Source organism: Bidens hawaiensis, unplaced genomic scaffold (assembly GCF_021521415.1).
Source record: "Bidens hawaiensis isolate Kalapana, Puna unplaced genomic scaffold, B.hawaiensis_p1.1 tig00016939_1, whole genome shotgun sequence".
In the NCBI taxonomy this organism is placed as follows: Eukaryota; Viridiplantae; Streptophyta; class Magnoliopsida; order Asterales; family Asteraceae; genus Bidens; species Bidens hawaiensis.
This window is the reverse complement of record NW_027492564.1, coordinates 324,477-346,032: the sequence shown is the minus strand read 5'-3', so window position 1 is coordinate 346,032 and position 21,556 is coordinate 324,477. Positions and strand designations below refer to the sequence as shown.

Sequence of the window (21,556 nt, the reverse complement as noted above, 5' to 3'; positions counted from 1 at the left end):
GATTCAAACCCTGTATAATGCAATATTTTCGAACAAATTAAAAAACAACTTAAATAAAGATGATATTATTCTGGTAATTTTAGTTTTGGTGGTAAAGGAATGACATATTTGTATTGGGATAACACATTTACTATAAGCTTTTTTGGTGATTTAAGTATTTAACAAAATTTTTAATTTTTCCTCATTCATCATTCAATTTTTATCTCTCTTTATTTATAGAATAACCTATTAACATTACAACAGAATCCATAACAAATCATAGATAGTTGGGCTCATAGTACTCAACTAAGTTGAGATGAATTTGCAGTTCAAAATGAAAAAAATTACAATGAAAAAAAAACCCTTAGAACTTCAATTTGGCTATGATACAATTCGAGCTAGCTAAAGTGGATTGGATATGCTACCTTTTTAAAACATATTTAAGTGAGACACTTCACTCTTTTATATTATATAACTTATTATAACCAGTAATTCTATATGAATTGCACATTACGTTATGGCTACTTACTTCACCAATGTTTCTTCTTTCCCTTGTGACCATTATATATGAGAATAAGATGTAGTTTAACGTAAATTTATGTAACATGTGATTTTATAGTGGTCATACATTACTCTATGTCATTTTATAAATTTTCATAATTTTGTTCGAAATTAACACGTGAACTTATATGTGTTATAAGTTGTTATATGACTTTTACGCGTTAAGTTTTCAACATTGTTTTTAGATGTTTTTTTACTCATTTTGTCAGCATAACTTCTCATTTTATGTTTGTTAAAGATCAACATACAAAGTAAAACTTAATATAAGTGACACGCTTTTATAACATCTCTTTAAGTAACCATAATAAAGTGGCACGTTATATATTTTGAGCTTGATTTTCTTAATATCTCCAAGTTTGAGCTTATCTTTTTTTATGTACGAAAGTGAGTTAAGACTCGTTCCTTGATAGAAGCTTAACATGTTTACAATAGTTACAAATTTTTTATAAGATTAATGCTAATATTTCTTGATATAATCTAATGAAAATAGGTTTCACTTGATGTTAAAACATATTATAGGTTCAAAGAATGTACGTAATTACGAAAAAAAAAATTATATGTTAATACTTTTTATCATGCAATAATAAAGTCAATAATTTGTTTAAAACTTATGTTTAAACATATTATAATAATTGCATTAAATGTCATGTTAAAAATAAAAAATAAACAAAACCAATTCACATTTATTATGCGGTTTATTTATTATAAGGGTTAATGACATATAATTGTTAAGAACTGGCAATAAATTTTGTAATTTGAATTGTGGTATTATTGAAATGACTGGTTCTGTAATTGTATATTTGAGATATAGTAAAGGAGAACATGAGTTGTATGTGTAACATGTTATAGGTTCATAATTGCATCATTTGCTTGTATATTAATGCTCTATTAACTTGTACATTATAGACTACACATAGGTGTTGAAATTATTTTATATCAAAACGTTGACAAATATAAGCGTGTCACAACGGTAAATTCGGTTTTTTTCTAAATATAATATATTAGAAGATATACAAGAATAATAATTATAAATAAACTTGTCAAATAAATGGGTAAAGATAAGGGGGTTTATATGTAATTATACTACAAATTAACATAACTTGATTAAAGTAAAAGGATCATATTTGTAACTATATTTGAATGAAACAATGTTAAATGTTCATGAAGTTACAAAAGACCACATTACCCCTAAAATTTCATAACCTGATGTATTGTGTGTTGTATAATTAGCAACAAATCTTATACCTCTTAAAATTTAAGATGTCTTTAACTCCTTCATTATATATAGTAGAGATAAATAATAAATTCACATAGTTAACTACACACAAATAAAAAAACAGCTCAAACATAATACTAACATAATACTGTTCGGGAAAAAAAAGTTAATCAATTCCAACCAAAATTCAGAATTGCAAAGAATTTATTTTAACTTATTAAATAGTAAAGGTTAATTTGAAAACAATATGTAGGGTTAATTGGAATCACGAGATTGGAAAGGATAATGGCGAAGGACAAGGATGGAAAAAACTATATGGTACTGGAAAGGAATTAAAAAGAAAACATGGGTTAAGGGAGGAATGGATTTGAGGTTTTTGGAATGAATGACATTCATGTGTAATTGATTATTTCTTTTCTTTAATCAACCAAACCAAATATATTTAAGTTCATTATTCTTAAATGACTCATTTCATTCTCTTCTTCATTAATTCTTCATTAATGCTTATCAAATATTATCTTAATATTAATTATTTAGTTAAGTTTAAATTACTCTGCAACCATTTGATACGCACTAATTAAAATCCCACGCTCATGTACAATTTAATTCAGCATGTTTCCATATTCATTTCCTAATTCCTAGGTGTAGTTATTAATTGTTATTATTATTTTTATACATAAGAGTATTCTTAACGAGTTTTTCATACTTATCTTCATTTCTAAAATTTTAAAAAAAAATCATCTAAGTAACCAGTTTAACCCGTTCTCTATCTCCAAACTCCATTACTAAATTTTAGTGAAATTGAATAGGAAGCCTAAAAATATAAAGCATTGCCACAAAAGTCCATTTCCAACTACCATTCTGTAAAAATATATTAGAATCATTTTATATTGAAAATGATAATAAGACAAAATAGTTAGTAGTTAAAATTATAAGTGTAAGAAAGAGAAAAAATAATAAAAAGAATATAGAGATGAGAATGAAGAATGAGTTGGGGGATGATTTTAGAAAATGATGTATAAATTAAATAAATTGTGTTTTTTAATTAAATTTTAAAAATGAAGATGAAGAACCCATTAAGAATGTTCATAGTTTGTTAAGTAATATGGTTAGTGGGGGGTTTAACCCATTAACTCCATGTTATCTTACCTCTTAGTTTCTAAGCCTGTAAAAAGGTAGGAGAATTACGTTCATGCTCTTTTAGTTAGTTCCTCTTTAAATTATTTTGTCCAACGATTAACCCGTTGGAACCACAACACAATTCCAACACCATAACACACACACACACATCTCAGATTCTCAGGCCTCTACCAACACTCACGCAGTCACACCCCCTCTTCGAGTCTCCGGCCAACCTCCGTCCCTCTCGACTCGCCCTCTAACTTGTCTCAAACAAAAGATGACTTTATGGCTAATATTGATTGATTTTATATTGGTAATTAGCACAAGAATTATTTTGTATGTTGTAATATCATTTGTAGATTGTGAGTTAGTTTTGTTAAAAACGTGAAATTTAGGGCTAATTATGCAAGAATTGTTTTGATTTTTTTATTATTATGTTGTATTTTTTTATTATGTTTCTCGCCCCAACCGACCAACAACCGACCCGAAAAATTTGAACACTGAAAAAATGGGACCCCACCACTGCTCACAATGGTTTTTGAAATTTGTGTTATTTTTATGTTCAAATCTTTATAGATATGTCAGCTTGTCCTTTATTACTTTGATTCCCAAATCTATTAACCCGGTAAGTTTAAATGAGTACAGGCCTATAAATTTAGTGGGTGTTATAAATAAAGTGGTCTCGAAGGTTTTGGCCAACCAGCTAAAAAAGGTGCCGGGACGGTAATTTCCGACTCCCAATCGGCATTTCTAGGTGGTAAGGTGATTCTTGATGGTCCTTTGATTGTGAATGAACTTTTCGCCTGGGCTAATAAAGCTAAATATCAAGCTTTCCTTTTGAAAATTTCGAGAAAGCCTACGATAATGTTAATTGGAACTTCCTTGTGTCAGTTTTGGCTCAAATGAGTTTCCCTTCGGATTGGTGCGAGTGGATTTTTGGGATTCTTTCTTCAGCTAGATCCTCGATGCTCGTACATGGATCTCCTACGTTCGAGTTTCAGTGTTTCAAAGGTATGCGACAAGGCGATCCTTTATCCCCTTATTTATTTTTGGTGGTTATGGAGGCTCTTTAGAATATGGTTAGTTCGGCTGAAGAAGTAGGCATTATAAAGGGGTTCCAAACTCCAAATCGGGGCCCGATTGTGTCCCGTCTCTTATATGCCGACGATGCAATGTTTATAGGAGAATGGACTAAAAGGAATGTGGAAAATGTGAATAGATTATTAAGATGGTTTCATTTGTGCTAGGGCTTAAAGATTAATTTCAATAAATCCAGCCTGTTTGGGTGCAACGTCAATGTAGTTGAGATGAGATGGCAAGTGTGCTTGGGTGTAAACCGGGGATATTGCCGTTCTCTCATCTGGGTATTCCGGTCGGAGCTAACATGAATAAGATTAATAATTGGAATGGTATAATGGATATTTTTGAAAAAGATTGGCGATTTGGAGAGCCCACTCTTAATCTATTGCAGGAAGGGTTGTCCTTATTAAAGCGGTGCTAGGAAGTTTACCGGTATATTATTTGTCATTGTTTAAAGTTCCGAGCAAAGTGGCAGAGAGTTTTGAAAGGATTATGAAGAGCTTCCTGTGGGGAGGGACAAGTGAGTCCCGAAAGACTCATTGGGTGGCTTGGGAGAGGGTCACGATGCCGAAAAATAAGGGTGGGATCATGGTTGTAAAATTCGCGCCTAGGCGCCGAGTACTCAACGAGTAATCCCTGCCTAGGTCGAGTTCTCGGTGAGCCATCCCCGAGTACTCTCCGACTAAGGCCGAGTACTCACCGACTAAGGCCGAATACTCCCAACTCCCCGGTCGGCTGCCTAGGGTCCGCCTAGCAACTTTTGCAACCTTGGGTGGGATAGGGATCTCGAGAATAAAAGATGTTAATAACGCTTTGCTTTCAAAATGGGGTTGGAGATACAAAACAGGGGAGTCTGGGCTATGGGAAAGGGTAGTTGACTCTATTCATAACCATATGAAGGATCGGGAGGTGGTTCCGATTAAAAAAGGTATTTCGGGTGTTTGGGCCAACCTGGCTAAAACTATAAATAAGCTCAAATGGGGAAGTGGAAAATTGGTCGATTTAATAAAAGGGTCAGTTGGTGATGGTAGGAAATTGAGTTTTTGGTTGGATAACTGGGTGGGTACTAACAGTCTTAAGGAATGTTGCCCTTCTCTCTTTAAATTGAAAAAATACAAAAGATGCAAAGTCAATGAGAGGTTTTGGTAAAGAGGGGGTGAGTTTGGGTGGACTTGGTGCTGGAAAAGAAGACCAAATGCAGGTGTTGAATTAGAAGAAGGGAAAAGCGCATCCAACTTATGAATGCAACAGTTTGGGTAAATGGGCCAGATCGGTGGGAATGGTTAGTGGAAAAACATTGTGTATACTATGTTAGCTCGGTTAAAAGGTTAAACATGAGAAATAAAAATGATGGAAATAATTTCATAATGAAGTGGAGTAAATGCGTTCCGAACAAGTGTAATATCCACGCGTGGAGAGCGAAAATGGATAGAATTCCAACCCGAAGAGCCCTCATTCGAAAGAATATTCGGGTGAATGATAGTGTTTGCCCTTTATTTGATTTGGGGGAGGAGACAGCGGAACATATATTGACAGGGTGTGGAGCCGTATTGATTGTGTGGGACCATATAAGCCGTTGGTGCAAAGTTCCGACTATTTTTGGTTTCTCGGCCAGGGATCTTTTAGAGCTTCATAAGAACATCAAACTTGGAGCAAATAAAAAAGAGGTGTTCCAGGGAATTATTATAATCACTAGTTGGAGACTTTGGAAGGCGAGAAACGAAAAAAATGTTTGAAGGAAAGGTGATTAATTTGAAAGAGATCATGGGGGATATTAAGGCAAAGGGCTTCCTTTGGTATACGTATAGGTGTAAGCAAAGAGCTTTAGATTGGTTGAGTTGGTGTAATATTGATTTCATGTAACTTTTTTTCTTTTTGTGGCTATCCTCTGGGTTGTGAAGGCTTCCGGTGGGTGTTTTGTCGGTGTTCGTGTTTATAAAAGTTAACCGTTTGAAAAATAAATGATAAGATAAAAAAAATTATAAATAAGAAAAAAAATGTACATGTGTTGGTATTTTTATTTTGGGTTATTGAGACCATGTGGTCCATGCATATGCATGTCATGATTACAAGGAAGAAAGTTTAGGGTTGACAAGGCCCTATGCCCACCTCATACTTGGCCTAGACCAAAAGCAAAAGTCAACAAAATCACTCTTTTCATCTTTTGTTCTGTTCAATAGGCTTTATATCATGTAAAAATCAGCTAAGCAGTCTTGTTTTTCGTTTGTCACCATGCAACTCAACCTATTTAACATTTTTTAACCAAAATTTTATTCCACTAAAAAGTAATGTTTATATATAGAAGACAACTGGGCAATAAGTTACACACTTACACCACATAAAAGTATTTTTGATAGATAAAACTAATGGAATATTAATTGGTCTTGTATAAAAACCTGGTAGCACACACAGTAGCCTTCTTCGAAAGTAAGAAAGGAAATTTGTGTTGACTTTTGAGAATAGCTACTGCACGAAAGTTTGTAAACAAGAAAGCAAACTTTGAATGAATTAAAAACCATAAACTATGACCCCTTAAATACTAAACCTTTACCTTATCCTAAACAAACTCAAATACTAAAACTTATAGATAAACATAACATGTGCTTATCTATCCTTATTCAAAAACAATTAAATTTAAACTCAAAACTTAACGATTAATTCCAACAATCAACCCCTTAATCGTTAATTTTCATGCCGGTCTTCACCAAAGAGCTGGACTACCATCATCTTCTTTACTCAAGTTCGCTTGGTCATCCCTTTTCTCCTTCCCTGGACATTCGTTCGCAAAGTGACCAAATTCATTGCACTTGAAACATTTAACGTGGCTCTTATCACGTCGGAACCGTTCACCATCTCGACCCTTCCCGGACCCCCGACCCTTTCCTTGGCCTCGTCCTAGATCATCCCGACTTGAACTTCCACAACCACAATATTCACACGCGTGCCTTTTCTCATTCTCTTTCTTAGCAAACAACAAGCCCCCATGAACGTATTCTCCTGTATCGGATCCTTTGATACGCTCCTCGTATGCCTTCAATCTTCCAACGGCTTCATCAAATAGCATCGAATCCAACTCGAAAAATTGTTCAATTGAGGCTACAATTTGAAGAAAAGACTTAGGCATTGAATCAAGTAGCCTTCTCACCAATTCTTTTTCTTCAATTAAATCTCCAAGACTCCTCGCCTTCGAAGCTAACCCGGTAAGTTTAGTTGCAAAATTATCAACCGACTCACCCTCCTTCATGCGCAATCCTTCGAGCTCCCTTCTCAATGTTGCTAGTCTAGACGTTCTTACTCGATCCACTCCTAAATATCTTATTTTCAATCCATCCCATACTTGTTTTGCATCTGTGTAATCCGCCATTTGTAACACCATGTCTTCGGGTATGGTTTGAAACAAGAAAGCAAGTGCTTGCTTTGATTTCTGTTGATCCACCGCAGCTCCTAACGCCCTTGGTTCGACCACCTCCAGTATTCCATACGCATCCAAAATCGTCTTAACTTTGACAGCCCACACCGGGTAATTTGTAGGAGTTAAAACCGGGCATTGGTATGTCATAGAACTACCATCTTTTACCATTGCCATCTGCTCTTCTTCACAACTTCAATATCACTTGATCACTTATCAGTATCCCACTTCCCGGGTCACCAGAACAACCCCGTTCTTGACCACCGATCGAAGAAAAAACAAGCTCCCCGCTTCTACCATTTTATTCTTCTCTTGCTAGACGCGACCAGATTCAAAGCACACCGCTTTGACGAATCTTCTTCCGTTCGTCTACCCGCAAATCTGATCGGATAACTTCTGCCAAAAAACAACCTACACCGGTTAATCCGTTTTTATCCTTGGCGGAAAGGATCGGGTTGATTGATCAAGTATTGAAGTTGTGTTAAATCACTTCTATGCAGGTCCTAGAGCTTCAACGCTAGCTTTGATACCAATTAATGGAATATTAATTGGTCTTGTATAAAAACCTGGTAGCACACACAGTAGCCTTCTTCGAAAGTAAGAAAGGAAATTTGTGTTGACTCTTGAGAATAGCTACTGCACGAAAGTTTGTAAACAAGAAAGCAAACTTTGAATGAATTAAAAACCATAAACTATGACCCCTTAAATACTAAACCTTTACCTTATCCTAAACAAACTCAAATACTAAAACTTATAGATAAACATAACATGTGCTTATCTATCCTTAAACTCAAAACTTAACGATTAATTCCAACAAAAACAAGTAGTTTCAAGTTGTTGTATAAAAGCAACTATATAACTATGCTTATGTATATACAAATTCTTTTAATGAATTGGTTTGGTATTTTCTTTTTTAATCAGATAGTCAGTGATGATTTAGGATTTCTCATCAATAAGTGTGAAAAATGTCTTTTGTGTGATTCACTAATTTGGTAGTGACAATGATAAAATAAACAGTTTATTAATTGACAAATTTACACAGTATGGGAAGGGTGGTTATTGGATATGTCTTAAAAAGGCTTCTCAACCCAAACTTTTGCAACTACAACATCTTATTGTCTTAAATTTACATTGACTTTCAAATAAACCTAAAAACTCATTTTTTTAACACAGAAAGAGACCCTGCTTCACAAGTCACTGCTACACAATAAGAGCAAGGACTGATTTACACTTAAGGGACCGGTGCCCTAGATCAGTGATGAAAAATTCAACACCAAGAGGGGAGATTAGGGCCTTTCTACATCTGGTTACTTTGGTGTCATCAACATAGATAAGAATAATGGCCATGGTAGAACTTCGTTGTAAGGTGAAGAGGGAGGTGTTAGTGTCGCAACACTAGAAGCCAATGAAGGTGACATAAGCAAGAAAAAACCTTTGATATCAAGCACAAGGTGCATGTTTAAGGCTATAAAGAATTTTATATATAGAACGTACATACATGTTTGGGAAAATTCGGAACCACGGACACTAAGGTTAACAGCAACAAACATCCTTAAAGATGCTAAGATTGAGATAGAGTGAGGCTAAAATTGGTAGTTGTTAGGTTAGTAGCTAGGCTAAATGTCTCATCATAGTCGATGCCATATTCTTGTGAATTCCCTATAACCACTCATTGGGCTTTGTTTCTATAAAGTTGACATCAGCCTTGAGACTTTACTTAAAAGAGTTATTTTGCTGCAACAACGTCATTGACATCAGTAGTGGTTAAAGGAACAAGAAGCTGACGTATTTAAATAATAAAAACCTGTATTACTTACTATTACAACTCTATAAGCAGTCAGGAAATCGAATTGGGGGTGTAGCTCATATGGTAGAGCGCTCGCTTCGCATGCGAGAGGTACGGGGTTTGATTCCCCGCACCTCCAATGTTTTGAACGTTTTTCTTTTATTGTTTGTTTAGATATCTATTACGGACTATTATTTTAGAATTACATGTAAAAAATTATCCGTAAATGAGAGAATTTGACTCGTTCCTTTATTATTTAGCTAACTTAACATTTTTTTTTCGGTTCCGTGTTATTTTATATAATTTACTATAAAATGATTACAATAAAGTGGCAGGCAAACGGGCAACAAGCTGCGCTGCAACTCCCTTTTGAATAGCAAAGCCAATCCTGCTAAAAACGAAGCTTTGGGACCTAGAAGTTGAAGAGGTTCCGTGTACGACGCGCTGAACCCTACTAAAAAATTTCACAGCCTCTGGAGCCAGAAAACCAAATGTATCAAAGGCAAATGGTAGAAAGACATGTTGATTATCTAAACAAGCTTTCTCGTGTTTAACAACTTTGCCTGATTCAGCCTTCAACGCAGCCTGACCCACAACAAACCCACGGTCCCTGAGCCCAACAAGAGCAGACACTCCTGTAAGATCCACACAGGCGTTTCCCCCTGCCCACCCGAACACAAGAATATCAGCTGGTCGTAAAGTAGACCTCCCTTCAAGAGGATCCGTGAGAAAGTTAACAGGGGCCTCCTTTTTAGCAGAAATCCCTGCCCGTTTAAGAACATCACACAGAACATCCCTAACCAGATCATGTCTGTATTTAAAGCCAGACAATTCTTTGCAATGCACCGCATGGTCACCAAAAGAATCCAAACAGACCTTGCGACAAATTGGGCAAGGTTCATCCGTCGGGAACATAGAGATCATTAACCGGTACTTAAGGATAGCCCGATACTCCAAACCCGACATACGTTGGCCTAATCCTTCAATGAGGATGGCCGTTAGAAAATCCTGAGCCCGAGGAGCCCGAAGACATTCAAACACCGCCTTTTGGCGAGGGGATAGATCAAACTTCACTACTAAACTCTTGACGATTTCACTAAATAAGGCACTCACCACAACATGTTGGGCTTTAGGGGTGGCGGTGTCCTTAACATTTTGCATTCTAACAAACTAAAATATAGTTTGCATTTTGCGCGTTTTTTTTTCTTTTTTCTTTTCAGCTAGCCGTTACACCGATTAATTAGAAAAAAAAAACAAAAGAATACAAAATGGACGACACTTTCAAGCCCAAGAAGAAACGAACCCAAAAGAAAGACTAGAGCAGCGCACTAGTACAACTTGTACAAGACCTAACAAATTGGCCGATAAATGCTGGGCTATTATCATTCATGGCCCAATAAGCAACCCAGTATAATATCCTTTTTAAGCTTACTGCTATAGACTTATTTATATCTATAGTCAAAGTCTAAACCAATCAAGATATCACCTGAACATTTTTATTCTTTGACACGCATACAAACAATAAAATCAACAAACCAAGTCAAGCAAAAAATCAAATTTTGGATCTTGCTGTGTTAGAATTTCAGATTTAACATGTAGGGGACCTTAACAAGTTAAAAAAAGAAATACATTAATGTGGAGTTTCGATAACAATAAAATAACAAGTAAACGGGCAACAAGTTGCGTCACAAACCTCTTTTAAACCTGATCGTACTAAAATCAAAGTTTGTTTCTTAAGGGCCGGAAAATTACGATGCACGACCCGTTAAACCTACAACGTCCTAGGCTAGAAACCAAATGTAACGAAAATAATAGAGAACGTGTGTTGATTCTCTTAACATGTTTTCTTGTGTTTAGCAACTTTGCTTTGTTTTAGCCTTCAACTCAGCCTTCCTAGGCCCAACAGCATAATAATTAACTAAGCAAAACTCATTTTCACTACCATTTTCATTGTATCCGTTCGCTTTTTCCTGTGTATCAAACAACACAATGTTGGTTCATTCAATTATCACATGGTAACTAGACACCTTAACAAAATGGCAACGGTCCATTCCATTACCCCATTTTATTTCATTACCTCATACCAAACAAATCCTTCCACTTACACCATTCCAAAATCCAAACTACAAATTTACAATCGAAATCATAGTAGTAAACAAAACTTAAATCACAGTCAGCGCATACAAAAATCTCATCCCAAACAGAAAAAATAATAAAACTTTCTTACTTTGATTTGTTTGGACGTTTGGTAGCTACCCAAGGAAATCAGTATCATAATTAAGGGACCAAACCGGTACTATTCCTTTTATTGGTAAAAAATATACTACTTTTTAACAATTAACCATTCAAACCCCAAACTCACCGTGGATTCCGATGGGCATCAATAAGGAAACTTGCCGGACCGAGCTCCGAACTGCAATCCTCCAACTCACAGACCGTTGTCTACACGCTGCATCCAAATGGTTAGCCAATAATTAATTATTTCACTTCAAAACCCTAACTAATTTCAAATAATAAACAAGCAGGGCTGCAGAACAACTGGTGGGTATTGAACAAGATCCGGCCAAGTACCCGCCGTCGCACACTCGATTACAACGAGACTGTTCCACCATTCGCCGGCGGTTTCGTTCCACCGATGAAGTTGTATCCACTCCGGTCGCCGGAACGTCCTACGTGTCTACGCCGGTGCCGGAGGAGGATAATGAGGATGTGGGCTCGGATTTATTACTTCTTGCGAAGACGTATTTCAATTGCAGAGAGTATAGGAGGGCTGCTCATGTTTTAGCTGATCAGAACGGCAAGAAAGCTTTCTTCTTGAGATGTTATGCGCTTTATCTGGTTCGTTTTCTTCCCGTTTTAGTTGTTAAATGTTAATAATGCTTTTATGCCCACCAGGTGTTTGATTAAATGCCTCCCAGTAGCATAAATGAACTTGTTTAGTTATTATTATTATTATTTTCTTTTCCTTTTTCTTTCTTGCTTTAAATGGAACATACGGCTATTTGTATATAGAAGAATTAATTAATACTCGTTTATTAAAAATCTCGAGCTTTTAACTAGCCTATATCGAGCGGCCCCACTTGATTTTTAACTTATTTCAGGCTGGCGAAAAGCGAAAAGAAGAAGAAACGATTGAACTCGAGGGACCTTTAGGCAAAACCGATGCTGTAAACATGGAACTCGTGTCGATAGAACGGGACTTGGCTGCAGTCCGTAAGACTGGATCGCTTGACCCGTTTGGGCTTTACTTATACGGCCTGGTTCAGAAATCTAAAGGTAATGAAAACCTAGCACGGACCGTGCTTGTCGAGTCAGTTAACGCGTACCCGTGGAACTGGACCGCGTGGAAAGAACTGCAATCATTATGCACAACAAGCGACATGTTAAACGGGCTCAAACTCAATAACCATTGGATGAAAGACTTCTTCCTCGCCTCCACGTATCACGAACTACGTATGCATAACGAATCGTTAACCAAATATGAATACTTGCAAGCAACTTTCGGGTCTAGCAATTACGTAAAAGCTCAGATCGCTAAGGCCCAATACAGCTTACGCGAGTTCGAGTTAGTCGAAGCTATTTTTGAAGAGCTTCTTAGAACCGACCCGTATCGTATTGATGACATGGATCTGTATTCAAATGTGCTGTATGCAAAAGAATGCTTTTCAGGCCTAAGTTACCTCGCGCATAAAGTTTTTTTAACTGACAAATACCGACCCGAATCATGTTGCATTATCGGTAACTACTATAGTTTAAAGGGTCTTCATGAAAAGTCAGTTATGTACTTTAAACGCGCATTAAAGTTGGATAAAAAGTATCTTTCCGCGTGGACGTTAATGGGTCACGAGTTTCTCGAGATGAAGAACACGCCAGCTGCGGTTGACTCGTACAGACGGGCTGTAGATATAAACGTGTGTGATTACCGGGCCTGGTACGGGCTCGGGCAGGCGTATGAAATGATGGGAATGCCGTTTTACGCGCTTCATTATTTTAAAAAGTCGGTTTTTCTGCAGCCGGGTGATTCGCGGTTATGGATCGCAATGGCTCAATGTTATGAAACGGATCAGGTTCAGATGGTTAACGAGGCGATTAAGTGTTATAAACGGGCTGCGAATTGTAATGATAGAGAGGCGATCGCAGTTCATCGGTTGGCAATATTGCATAGGGAATTGGGTCAAAATGAAGAGGCGGCGTTTTATTATAAGGAAGATTTGGAACGAATGGAAGATGAAGAACGAGACGGGCCGAATATTGTGGAAGCGTTGTTTTTTCTTGCAGAGTATTGTAAAGTTCAGAAAAGATTTGATGAAGCCGAAGTGTATTGCACGCGTCTGCTTGATTATAATGTCCCGGTAAGCTGTAAATTCTTTATGTTCGGTTTTCAAACGGGTCAAACCGGCTAAATAAGTTTTTGATTAAAAAAGGGTTAAAATGGGTTTGGAAGTTGTGGAATATGACTTTTTAAACTTTTTGGTTTAAATATTTTATTTACTGGGCAAAAAAGAGTGTTTACGGGTCAATTTAATCCGTGCAGACCATTTTAGGCTGTTACCCAACTTAAATGACCCGGGTTTTGTCTTAAATGATTTGTTTTGGAAACCGGAAAACTTGAAAAGTTGAAAGCTTTATGAAGTTAATTTATGAATTTTAATTGTGAATGCAGGAGAAAGAAAGAGCAAAAAGCCTTCTTGAAGATATTAAACTTGCGCAATCTAGGTTTACTTGAATGGATGTTTAATCACTAGTTGATAGCTTGATCTACGGTACAACTTTTATATATTTGTTATTGTTATGATTTGTGTTGATCTTTATTATTCTGAATTCAAAGTTTCGAGGACACATTAAAACATACCTCAGTAATAACCCACGAGTAGGGTATGAGGAGGATGAGATGATGACAAACTTTACCTCTAATATCTTAGGAGATAGAGAGTCTGCTCCCAACGAGACCCTCTAGCTCAATATATCTTGGTTTGTTTACAGTGTTAAATACAAATAAAATAAATAAGATTAAGTGTGTATTAAAAAGGAGGGCATGAAAAAGGACCCAGGAATAAGGCAAGACACCAAGCCAAAGCTAAAATCATCTTTGGTTTTAAAATAGACACCAAGCCAAAGCTAAAACCTTTGTTGCAAATACCACATCATTCTTGTTACATTTTCGTAAAAGTTGAACGGTAGTCGTTAATCGGAACAAAATACAACGTTAATCAATCTGCATGTAACCGGATTTAGCTAAACAGTTCTTTAAGTAGTCGCTTCTTGATCTGCCACCTGTTTTGTGGAAGCACCGCACCTCCACCTTCATTTGCTTGTTTCCCATCACCAAATATCAGTTCTTTGAGAATTAGTTTCTTAATCTGCCATCGGTTTGCTGGAAGGTTATCAAAAGAATGCCCGTTAGCTTTCCCACAACCACCTACGGTGTCTATGGTTGCTTCGCCAGTTTTATAATTTTCTTGTAAAATGTGTGTTTGATTTGAGATGAATGTAATTTTTGTTTGTAACACATATAGTCATATTGAATGAGGTACTTACAAGTGAGTTTGTGTGTTGATTAAGGTTAAGGGTCAACAACAGATAATTTGACTAATGACCAGGTCTATGGTAAGTGCCACCTTCTAGTAGCATAAAAGGACTAGAAGACTTGTGCACCACTTCGTATCTTCTTTTCTTTGGTTTGGTTTGGTTTGGTTTTACTGAAGGGGGAAGTCAGGGAACAAACAATATATAAACCCAAATTCATCTATTTGAATCTTCATGCTTATTTTTAGCTAATCATTAACCAGCTCAATTTTAATACTATAATAATAAATTCTAGAAACTCTGAATGATAATTTATATATTTCTGTTTGTATTTTAGGTGGGGACCGTACATGTTTGTATAATTACATATGTGTTTATGGTCAAGTGACATCATACTATTGTTTATACGTTATATGTACAGTGTATAGTAGAAAAATCGATTGATATATTTTTCTTCGTCCATTTTTTTTAATTTAGATACTTTAAAGTTGAAATTTCTTAAATTAATTTGTAATGAACTATAGTTTGTTACTGCATCTCTTTGATTGTTATATATTAAGTATGTTGCTAAATAAATTATTTAAATAAAACTAAAATCTCCTTCAACAAATCAAATTTATTTACAATTGAAATCATCTTAAGATCTCACATGAAGCAACAACCCAAATAACTACACTAGATCTACACTAAAAAGCCCAAAACATATTGCTAACCCGACTCGACTCAACAAAGTTAATTGGTTATTGGAACCGACAAAATCTTTTTGATACGGATATAAAAGATACGATAAAATGCTTAAAAACTCTATCATATTACGTCCTTTGACACTAACCAGTTAATTAAAGGACGTAATATGATAGAGTTTTTAAGCAAAAAGGATGTTTTCTAACAAATTAACTGGGTTAGTGTCAAAGGACGTAATATGATAGAGTTTTTAAGCATAAAGGATGTTTTCTGTTATTTATTTTGCCAAAGGACGTCTAATGAAAAAGCGTGCAAAAATAAAGGACTAGTTTTACCATTTTGTTTAAAAGATATTGAGAGGGTGAAAAAGTTTTTGTATCATCTTTAGTCGCTTATTTAAAATGTTGTAAGATTATACTCAAAATAAAGATAGATTGTCAACCGTCCACAACCAAATTCAATCCTAGTTTGCTTTGTTTTTGGATGCTTGTTTTAGAGCATCCAAAGAGTAAAAGATATATTTTTGAGATTGAAGCGATTTTTAATACTTTTGAGACTTTTAGTAGGTTGGAAAATTATGTTATTTTCCACAAATTCAAAACATATAAAACTGTGAATTTTGAATTCAAGAACTATAAAACATATTTGGATACATTTTCTTTGGAAAGATTCTACCTAATAATATTATAAAACTCTATTTTAAAATATTTGGGTAAAGTTTTCCTAATTTCTTATAATATGTGTCATTTATTTGAAATGAAATGGGGTTGCGTTGATTAGTCGTTAACATAGTATAGTTATACACGTCTTTGGTGTGTTTCACCTTCTAGTTTTTTTTTTTTTTTTTTTTTTGAATGTTCAAGCTTGGTTATTAGACCTTCTAGTTGCTATGAAGAACATAGACCTGGTCACCACTTGATTATTCCCATCTCTTGGTTTTAATTGAGGGAACAAGCTAGCAAAAAACATTCTACAGTACTAACAGTATTTAAATATTTAATAATACTAACCTTATTCATTATTCATGGCTATGTGCTCATCTATAACTAGTGTAGTTTTCTTAATGTTTTTCTTGTTCTGATTTCTTATGCTCTTTATGCCTTTTGAATAATATACCAATAGGCAAAGTAATGTTGTAAAGTAGGTTTTCAAGGCTGAGTATACCTTGAGTACTTGCTACAAGGTATGTCGCCGATGCGAGTTGCTTTAATTCCGCCTAATTACTAAGAATTGATTAAAGGTGGTCAACCTTAGTCAGAATCGCATTTATTCGGTAAACTTGGGCCGATTTTGGCTTAAGAAAATAAAACGTAACTCGTATTTCTTTAATATTAAAGAATAAATATTATTTTTTGACTTAATGACTAACCATTTTTAGAATAATTTATTATTTAAAAATGTATTTCTCTTTTTTTATTGATCTTTACCTATTTTATTATAAATATTATTTTATTATAAATATTAGTAAATTTATGATATTTGACATATATATAATATCCAAAAACTAATTTTCTTTATATTTATCATGTCCGAGTACTACCCGAGTACCCCGAGTACACGCAACTCTCCTGTCGGCCGCCTAGCGACTTTTGCAACCTCGACTATAAGTGAGATTTTAGATTCTACTAGGCATATTTATTTATAATTTTGACCTATTTTTAAACAAATATACATTCACTAATTTGACATGGTATGTATAAAACATAACTCAAATATAGTTGTAATAAATTATGCTGTCACATTATAAAAGATGGGCAAACAAATTTGGGTTAAAACCAACTAATCCTCAATCAAGCTTTGTGTATCCGATCACGCCACGAACCCTGCTGCAAGGATCGAACCTGTGACAACAAAATCCACATCATCATCACAAATATGATCGGGTTAGAACTTAATTTTTTTTAAGTAACATTATGAGCAAATTACATTTTATGCCTTACAGATATATAACAAATTTCAGGGTTTTTTTTAAACTAAAAAACATAACCAGAATCATCCTTTATGTTCAAATATGTCTACGCGTTTCGTCCTTTTACTCTTACAAATATTTGGAGACCAACCCCGATTTGACTATCAAGCCGTTTTTGGCCCATTCCCTTCTTAGAATTTTATTTTTTACTTGGCACGTTTGAGATGAAACAAACCCGAATCTGCAAATTGTCACAAACCTGATCGCTTATGAGACCTACAGCAGGGGCGGTTTCGGGACTTTCTTTTGTGCAATTGTTTCCATCTGCTTCACTGTCTGTATTAACGGGCGGTGCAAGTGATGAAGTTCCAAAAATAGCCTCATCATGAGTCGCCTTTATCTTCTCCTCCCGTCTTGCCTTCAAAATGACCAAAATACTCCTCACTACCCGAAGCTAAATAAAAATGTTTAATACGCGAAATACCTCCACAGTAGAAAACCGAAAAGTTTGGCCAATATGCTTCACTAAAGCTCCATCATCTTCAGCAGCTGAAAAATGCATACTGATAGTATGAGTGTGGGGCAGTAAATGAACCAAACGTTCAGTGAACTGTTCGTGAACCGTTCAATGGGAAGCTCGTTTATGTTCATTTATTTAATAAACGAACGAACATGAACGCATGTTTCCATTCGTTCATTTTATGTCCATGAATGTTCGTTTATATTCGTTTATGTCTGTTTATTTATGTTCGTTATGTACCAATAGAAAATAATTAAATATTATCTGAATGAGTCATCTACTTTAAGGTTTTATATTTGTGAATTTGTGTTCATTTAAGTGTTTTCATTTATGTTCGTTTGTGTCTGTTTGTGTTCATTCACATCTGTTCATATATGTTCATTAATTTATGTTCGTTTATCTTTGTTCAGTTATGTTCGTTTAGATTTTAAACAAACGAACATAAACGAACACAAATGTTCATGTTTTAAATAAACGAACATGATCATAAATATTTGTTCGATTAAGCGCTTGTGTTCGTTTAAAGTTAAATGAACGAACACAAGCATGCCCTTGTTCGTGTTCGTTTGATTCGTTTACAGGCTTTCATTATTCACATTGATGAATGCATCGGTCTCAATCTCTAGGCCCTGCCCATTTTCTTTGTGTTCGTGAACCGTTTGTTTCCTTAATGAACGAACACAAACATAAAATCTCGTTCGGTAAGTGTTCGTGAACCGTTCGCGGACACATTATTTCCTTAACAAACAAACATGAACAAGGCATTGTCCGTGTTCGTTCGGTTCGTTTACAGCCCTATATGAGTGTGTGGGTATATATATATACGTATACGTATGTATATGGGTACCTATATGCGTGTATATAACATATATATACACACACACACACAAAAACACAAACACAAACACACTACCCTGCATGATGAATAAATAAAAGGGTTTGTTGGCCGGCCTAACCGGCCCGTTTGAACATGGGCTAACCTTCAATCACTTCATCATCAAGTGGAGCATCTTTGTCAAAGTTAAACCTCTCCCATCCTGAGCCCATGCCATTTGCTTCATCCTGTTTGGCTGAAATTTGAAATACAATCATAATACAATCATAAAATTATATATTTAAAAAAAAGTCACATCCATTTATTTATGCAAAAAACACTCAGTTCAACTCAGTAAAAACATAGAAATGCGTGTAAAATGCCATTAATCTTGCTTTTTGTAGTCCAACTAGAGGTGGCAAATGGGTTGGGTTGGGTCGAACGAGTCATGGATTGAAATGAGTCATGGGTCAAAACGAGTTTGGGTCAGAATAGGTCAATTAAAAAAATGGTTGGTTTGGTTTGGGTTTTGAGGGTTTTTTTTTTTGTGAACGAGAATAATGGCGGAAACATTTTAGTTTTTTTTATTTTTTGTTTTTTATTTATATTTTATATTATGATTTTTTTATTATTTTTTTGGAGGGGTTTTCTATTAAGATCAAAAACCCTCAAAAAAATATTCAAAAATAATAATAAAAATTATAAATCAAAATATAAATCATAAACAAAAAAAAGTAGAAACACTAAAATGTTTCCTACGTTGTCCTTGTTCCATAAAAAAATCCCCACCGAGAATCGAAATGAAACCGAAAAAATCGACGAAAATGAAACAAAAAGCCAAAACCGGACCACATCAATCGAAATAAAAAAAAACAATCAAAACGAAACTAAAAGAATTCAAACCGAACAAAAACGAAACTGAAAAAACAGACAAAAACGAGTCCGGAATCGACCAAAAAGAAACCAACACCCAACCCGTCACGGGTGAAAACTCATGTTGGCTTGAAACCTAAACTGAACCCGTTCCGATCCAAAACCTGTCTTGTACGAAAACCCGTTCCGATCCAAAACCTGTCACATTTCCTTAGGACACTAACCCACATTGACCCATTTCTTTGAGCTTGTCGACCCATTTTGACCCGAAAATAAAAGGATGGAATTTCAAATGACTCATTTTGATCCATTTAGTTGATACCTTTTACCCAAACCAACTCATTTAATTTTTTAAACAACTCCAGTTGACCCATTTGAAAGGGTTTGGGTCAAGATTGTCACCCCTAAGTCCAACCAAGCATAAACACAAGCACATGTTTCTTTAAGGGTGATATTTGTGATGCATAAGTCAGTTATGTAACCACATAACCATCACAATTTTCTCTCTACATCTAGTCAAGTAGTCATTAGTCAAGAGTCAAGACTGTGTACAAGCGGTTATTCGGTTCTTGCAGTTCTCTACTTAAAATTGATTTTGTATTGAACACACCCTTATATGCCATTAATCTAATTAACTACATAGTGATCCACAATATACACCTAAAGATCAAGTCTTCATAATGTTGATAACAGTTCGCGTACTGCAGTACAGTAGTAATAATTATATAATAACACTAACTTACCAGTTGCAGAAAGCTGAAGCTTCATCTTTGCTTTGACCCTTTCAGCTGGTGACTGCAAACAACACAAAGCAAAACATATATTAACTTCCTGGCTAGTGTTAACTATAACATAATCCAACCAATTTGTGATCTACTTTGCCTTTTGTTACAAGCAAACAATTCTTCTAGTGAAAATAAAAAAGAACATTACACTTCACATAATCTAGTGATTTCAAACAAAAAGTGTTTATCCATACATGCTCACACGATAAACAGAATCCATAATAGTATACTAGCAGTAAGAGAGATTCTAATCTAGTTTTCCATCAGATATGACATTCATAATAGTATTATACTAAAATTACAAGAAGCATACCATCATGTCATAGCCTTGAATCGATTTCGCATCATTGCCTCCACCAATTTTCCCCTTCCTACTCCTTTGAACATCGTCCCTATTCTTCTCGGATCTCCGGCCCCGAGGAGACACACTTCTACTCTTCTTCCTTGTTCCTCTATCCCTATCCCTATATCGATCCTTATCCCGGTCTCTACTACTCGACCTATGATTCCGCCTATTCCGATTCCTCGAACGATCATCATCATCATCTCTGCTTCTGCTTCTACTTCTACGCCTCGAAGAAGAACGGCTGTCACTATCTCTACCTCGAGATCGATCATCCGAATGTTGTTTTTTCTTGAGCTTGTTTTGAATAGATTCAATTTGCGATTGCTTCTGAGCATCGGTTGATTTAGAAGGACTGGAAGCTTTGACAAAGCTGCTGAGGAACGACGACGAAGGAAGAGCGGAGCCTGTGTTAGGGTTTGAGGAAGAAGAAGAAGAGAAACCGAGGCCTTGTTTGAATCTGGCTGCGTTACCGCCTTTACGAGTATGCTGCTGCTTTCTCTTCCTCCATTGATTTCCTTCAATGCCGGTTGGAGCAATGGTGAGGTAAATTGTAAAATGAGGCAAAAGTAAGTGTTTTCAGGATAGAGCCGTGGTAAGTTTGGGTTGTGCTTTTCATGGTCCTTGTAATTCTACTTAATAACATATTGACTAGACATCGGTTACGCGTGCAGTGTCTCTCACACGTGTTTAAATGTCTGGTCACATGTCTTGTGTGGCACCACCACACGTGTACTAGCATCAGGTCACAAACTTAGCGTCCCAATTACGTGTCCTAGGCACATTACATGCGTAATAGCCTTAGAGTGTTGCATCAATGGCGTCAGGTTACATGTGTATGGACATTGGTTAAGCTTACGATATTGCGTTACATGTGTGCCTACACTGGGTACGCGCAATGCTGCTTTAAGCGTGTACCAAGATTGTTACACATTCACTGCAACATTAC

At 35.6% G+C, this 21,556-nt stretch overlaps 1 protein-coding gene, 1 non-coding gene and 1 pseudogene across 3 annotated transcripts; 2 read left to right on the top strand and 1 right to left on the bottom strand.

Moving 5' to 3' along the window:
* The first annotated feature begins 9,219 nt into the window (after positions 1–9,219).
* On the top strand, positions 9,220–9,292 carry TRNAA-CGC (transfer RNA alanine (anticodon CGC)). The gene has a single exon. It is a non-coding gene; the product is annotated as a tRNA-Ala (tRNA).
* Positions 9,293–11,526: 2,234 nt separating this feature from the next.
* Positions 11,527–13,901, top strand: LOC143552514 (anaphase-promoting complex subunit 8-like). Its single transcript, XM_077042719.1, has 4 exons — positions 11,527–11,615; positions 11,679–11,991; positions 12,255–13,505; positions 13,817–13,901. Exons 1-4 carry the CDS (start codon positions 11,527–11,529, stop codon positions 13,877–13,879), a joined length of 1,716 nt encoding a protein of 571 aa, XP_076898834.1. The 3' UTR covers positions 13,880–13,901.
* A 3,119-nt stretch (positions 13,902–17,020) lies between these two features.
* LOC143552512 (uncharacterized) lies at positions 17,021–21,118 on the bottom strand (annotated as a pseudogene). Its single transcript, XR_013138670.1, has 6 exons — positions 20,578–21,118; positions 20,223–20,274; positions 18,773–18,862; positions 17,757–17,821; positions 17,532–17,690; positions 17,021–17,204 (listed from the first exon to the last, which is right to left on the bottom strand). The product of XR_013138670.1 is annotated as an uncharacterized LOC143552512 (transcript).
* Between the last annotated feature and the right edge of the window lie 438 nt (positions 21,119–21,556).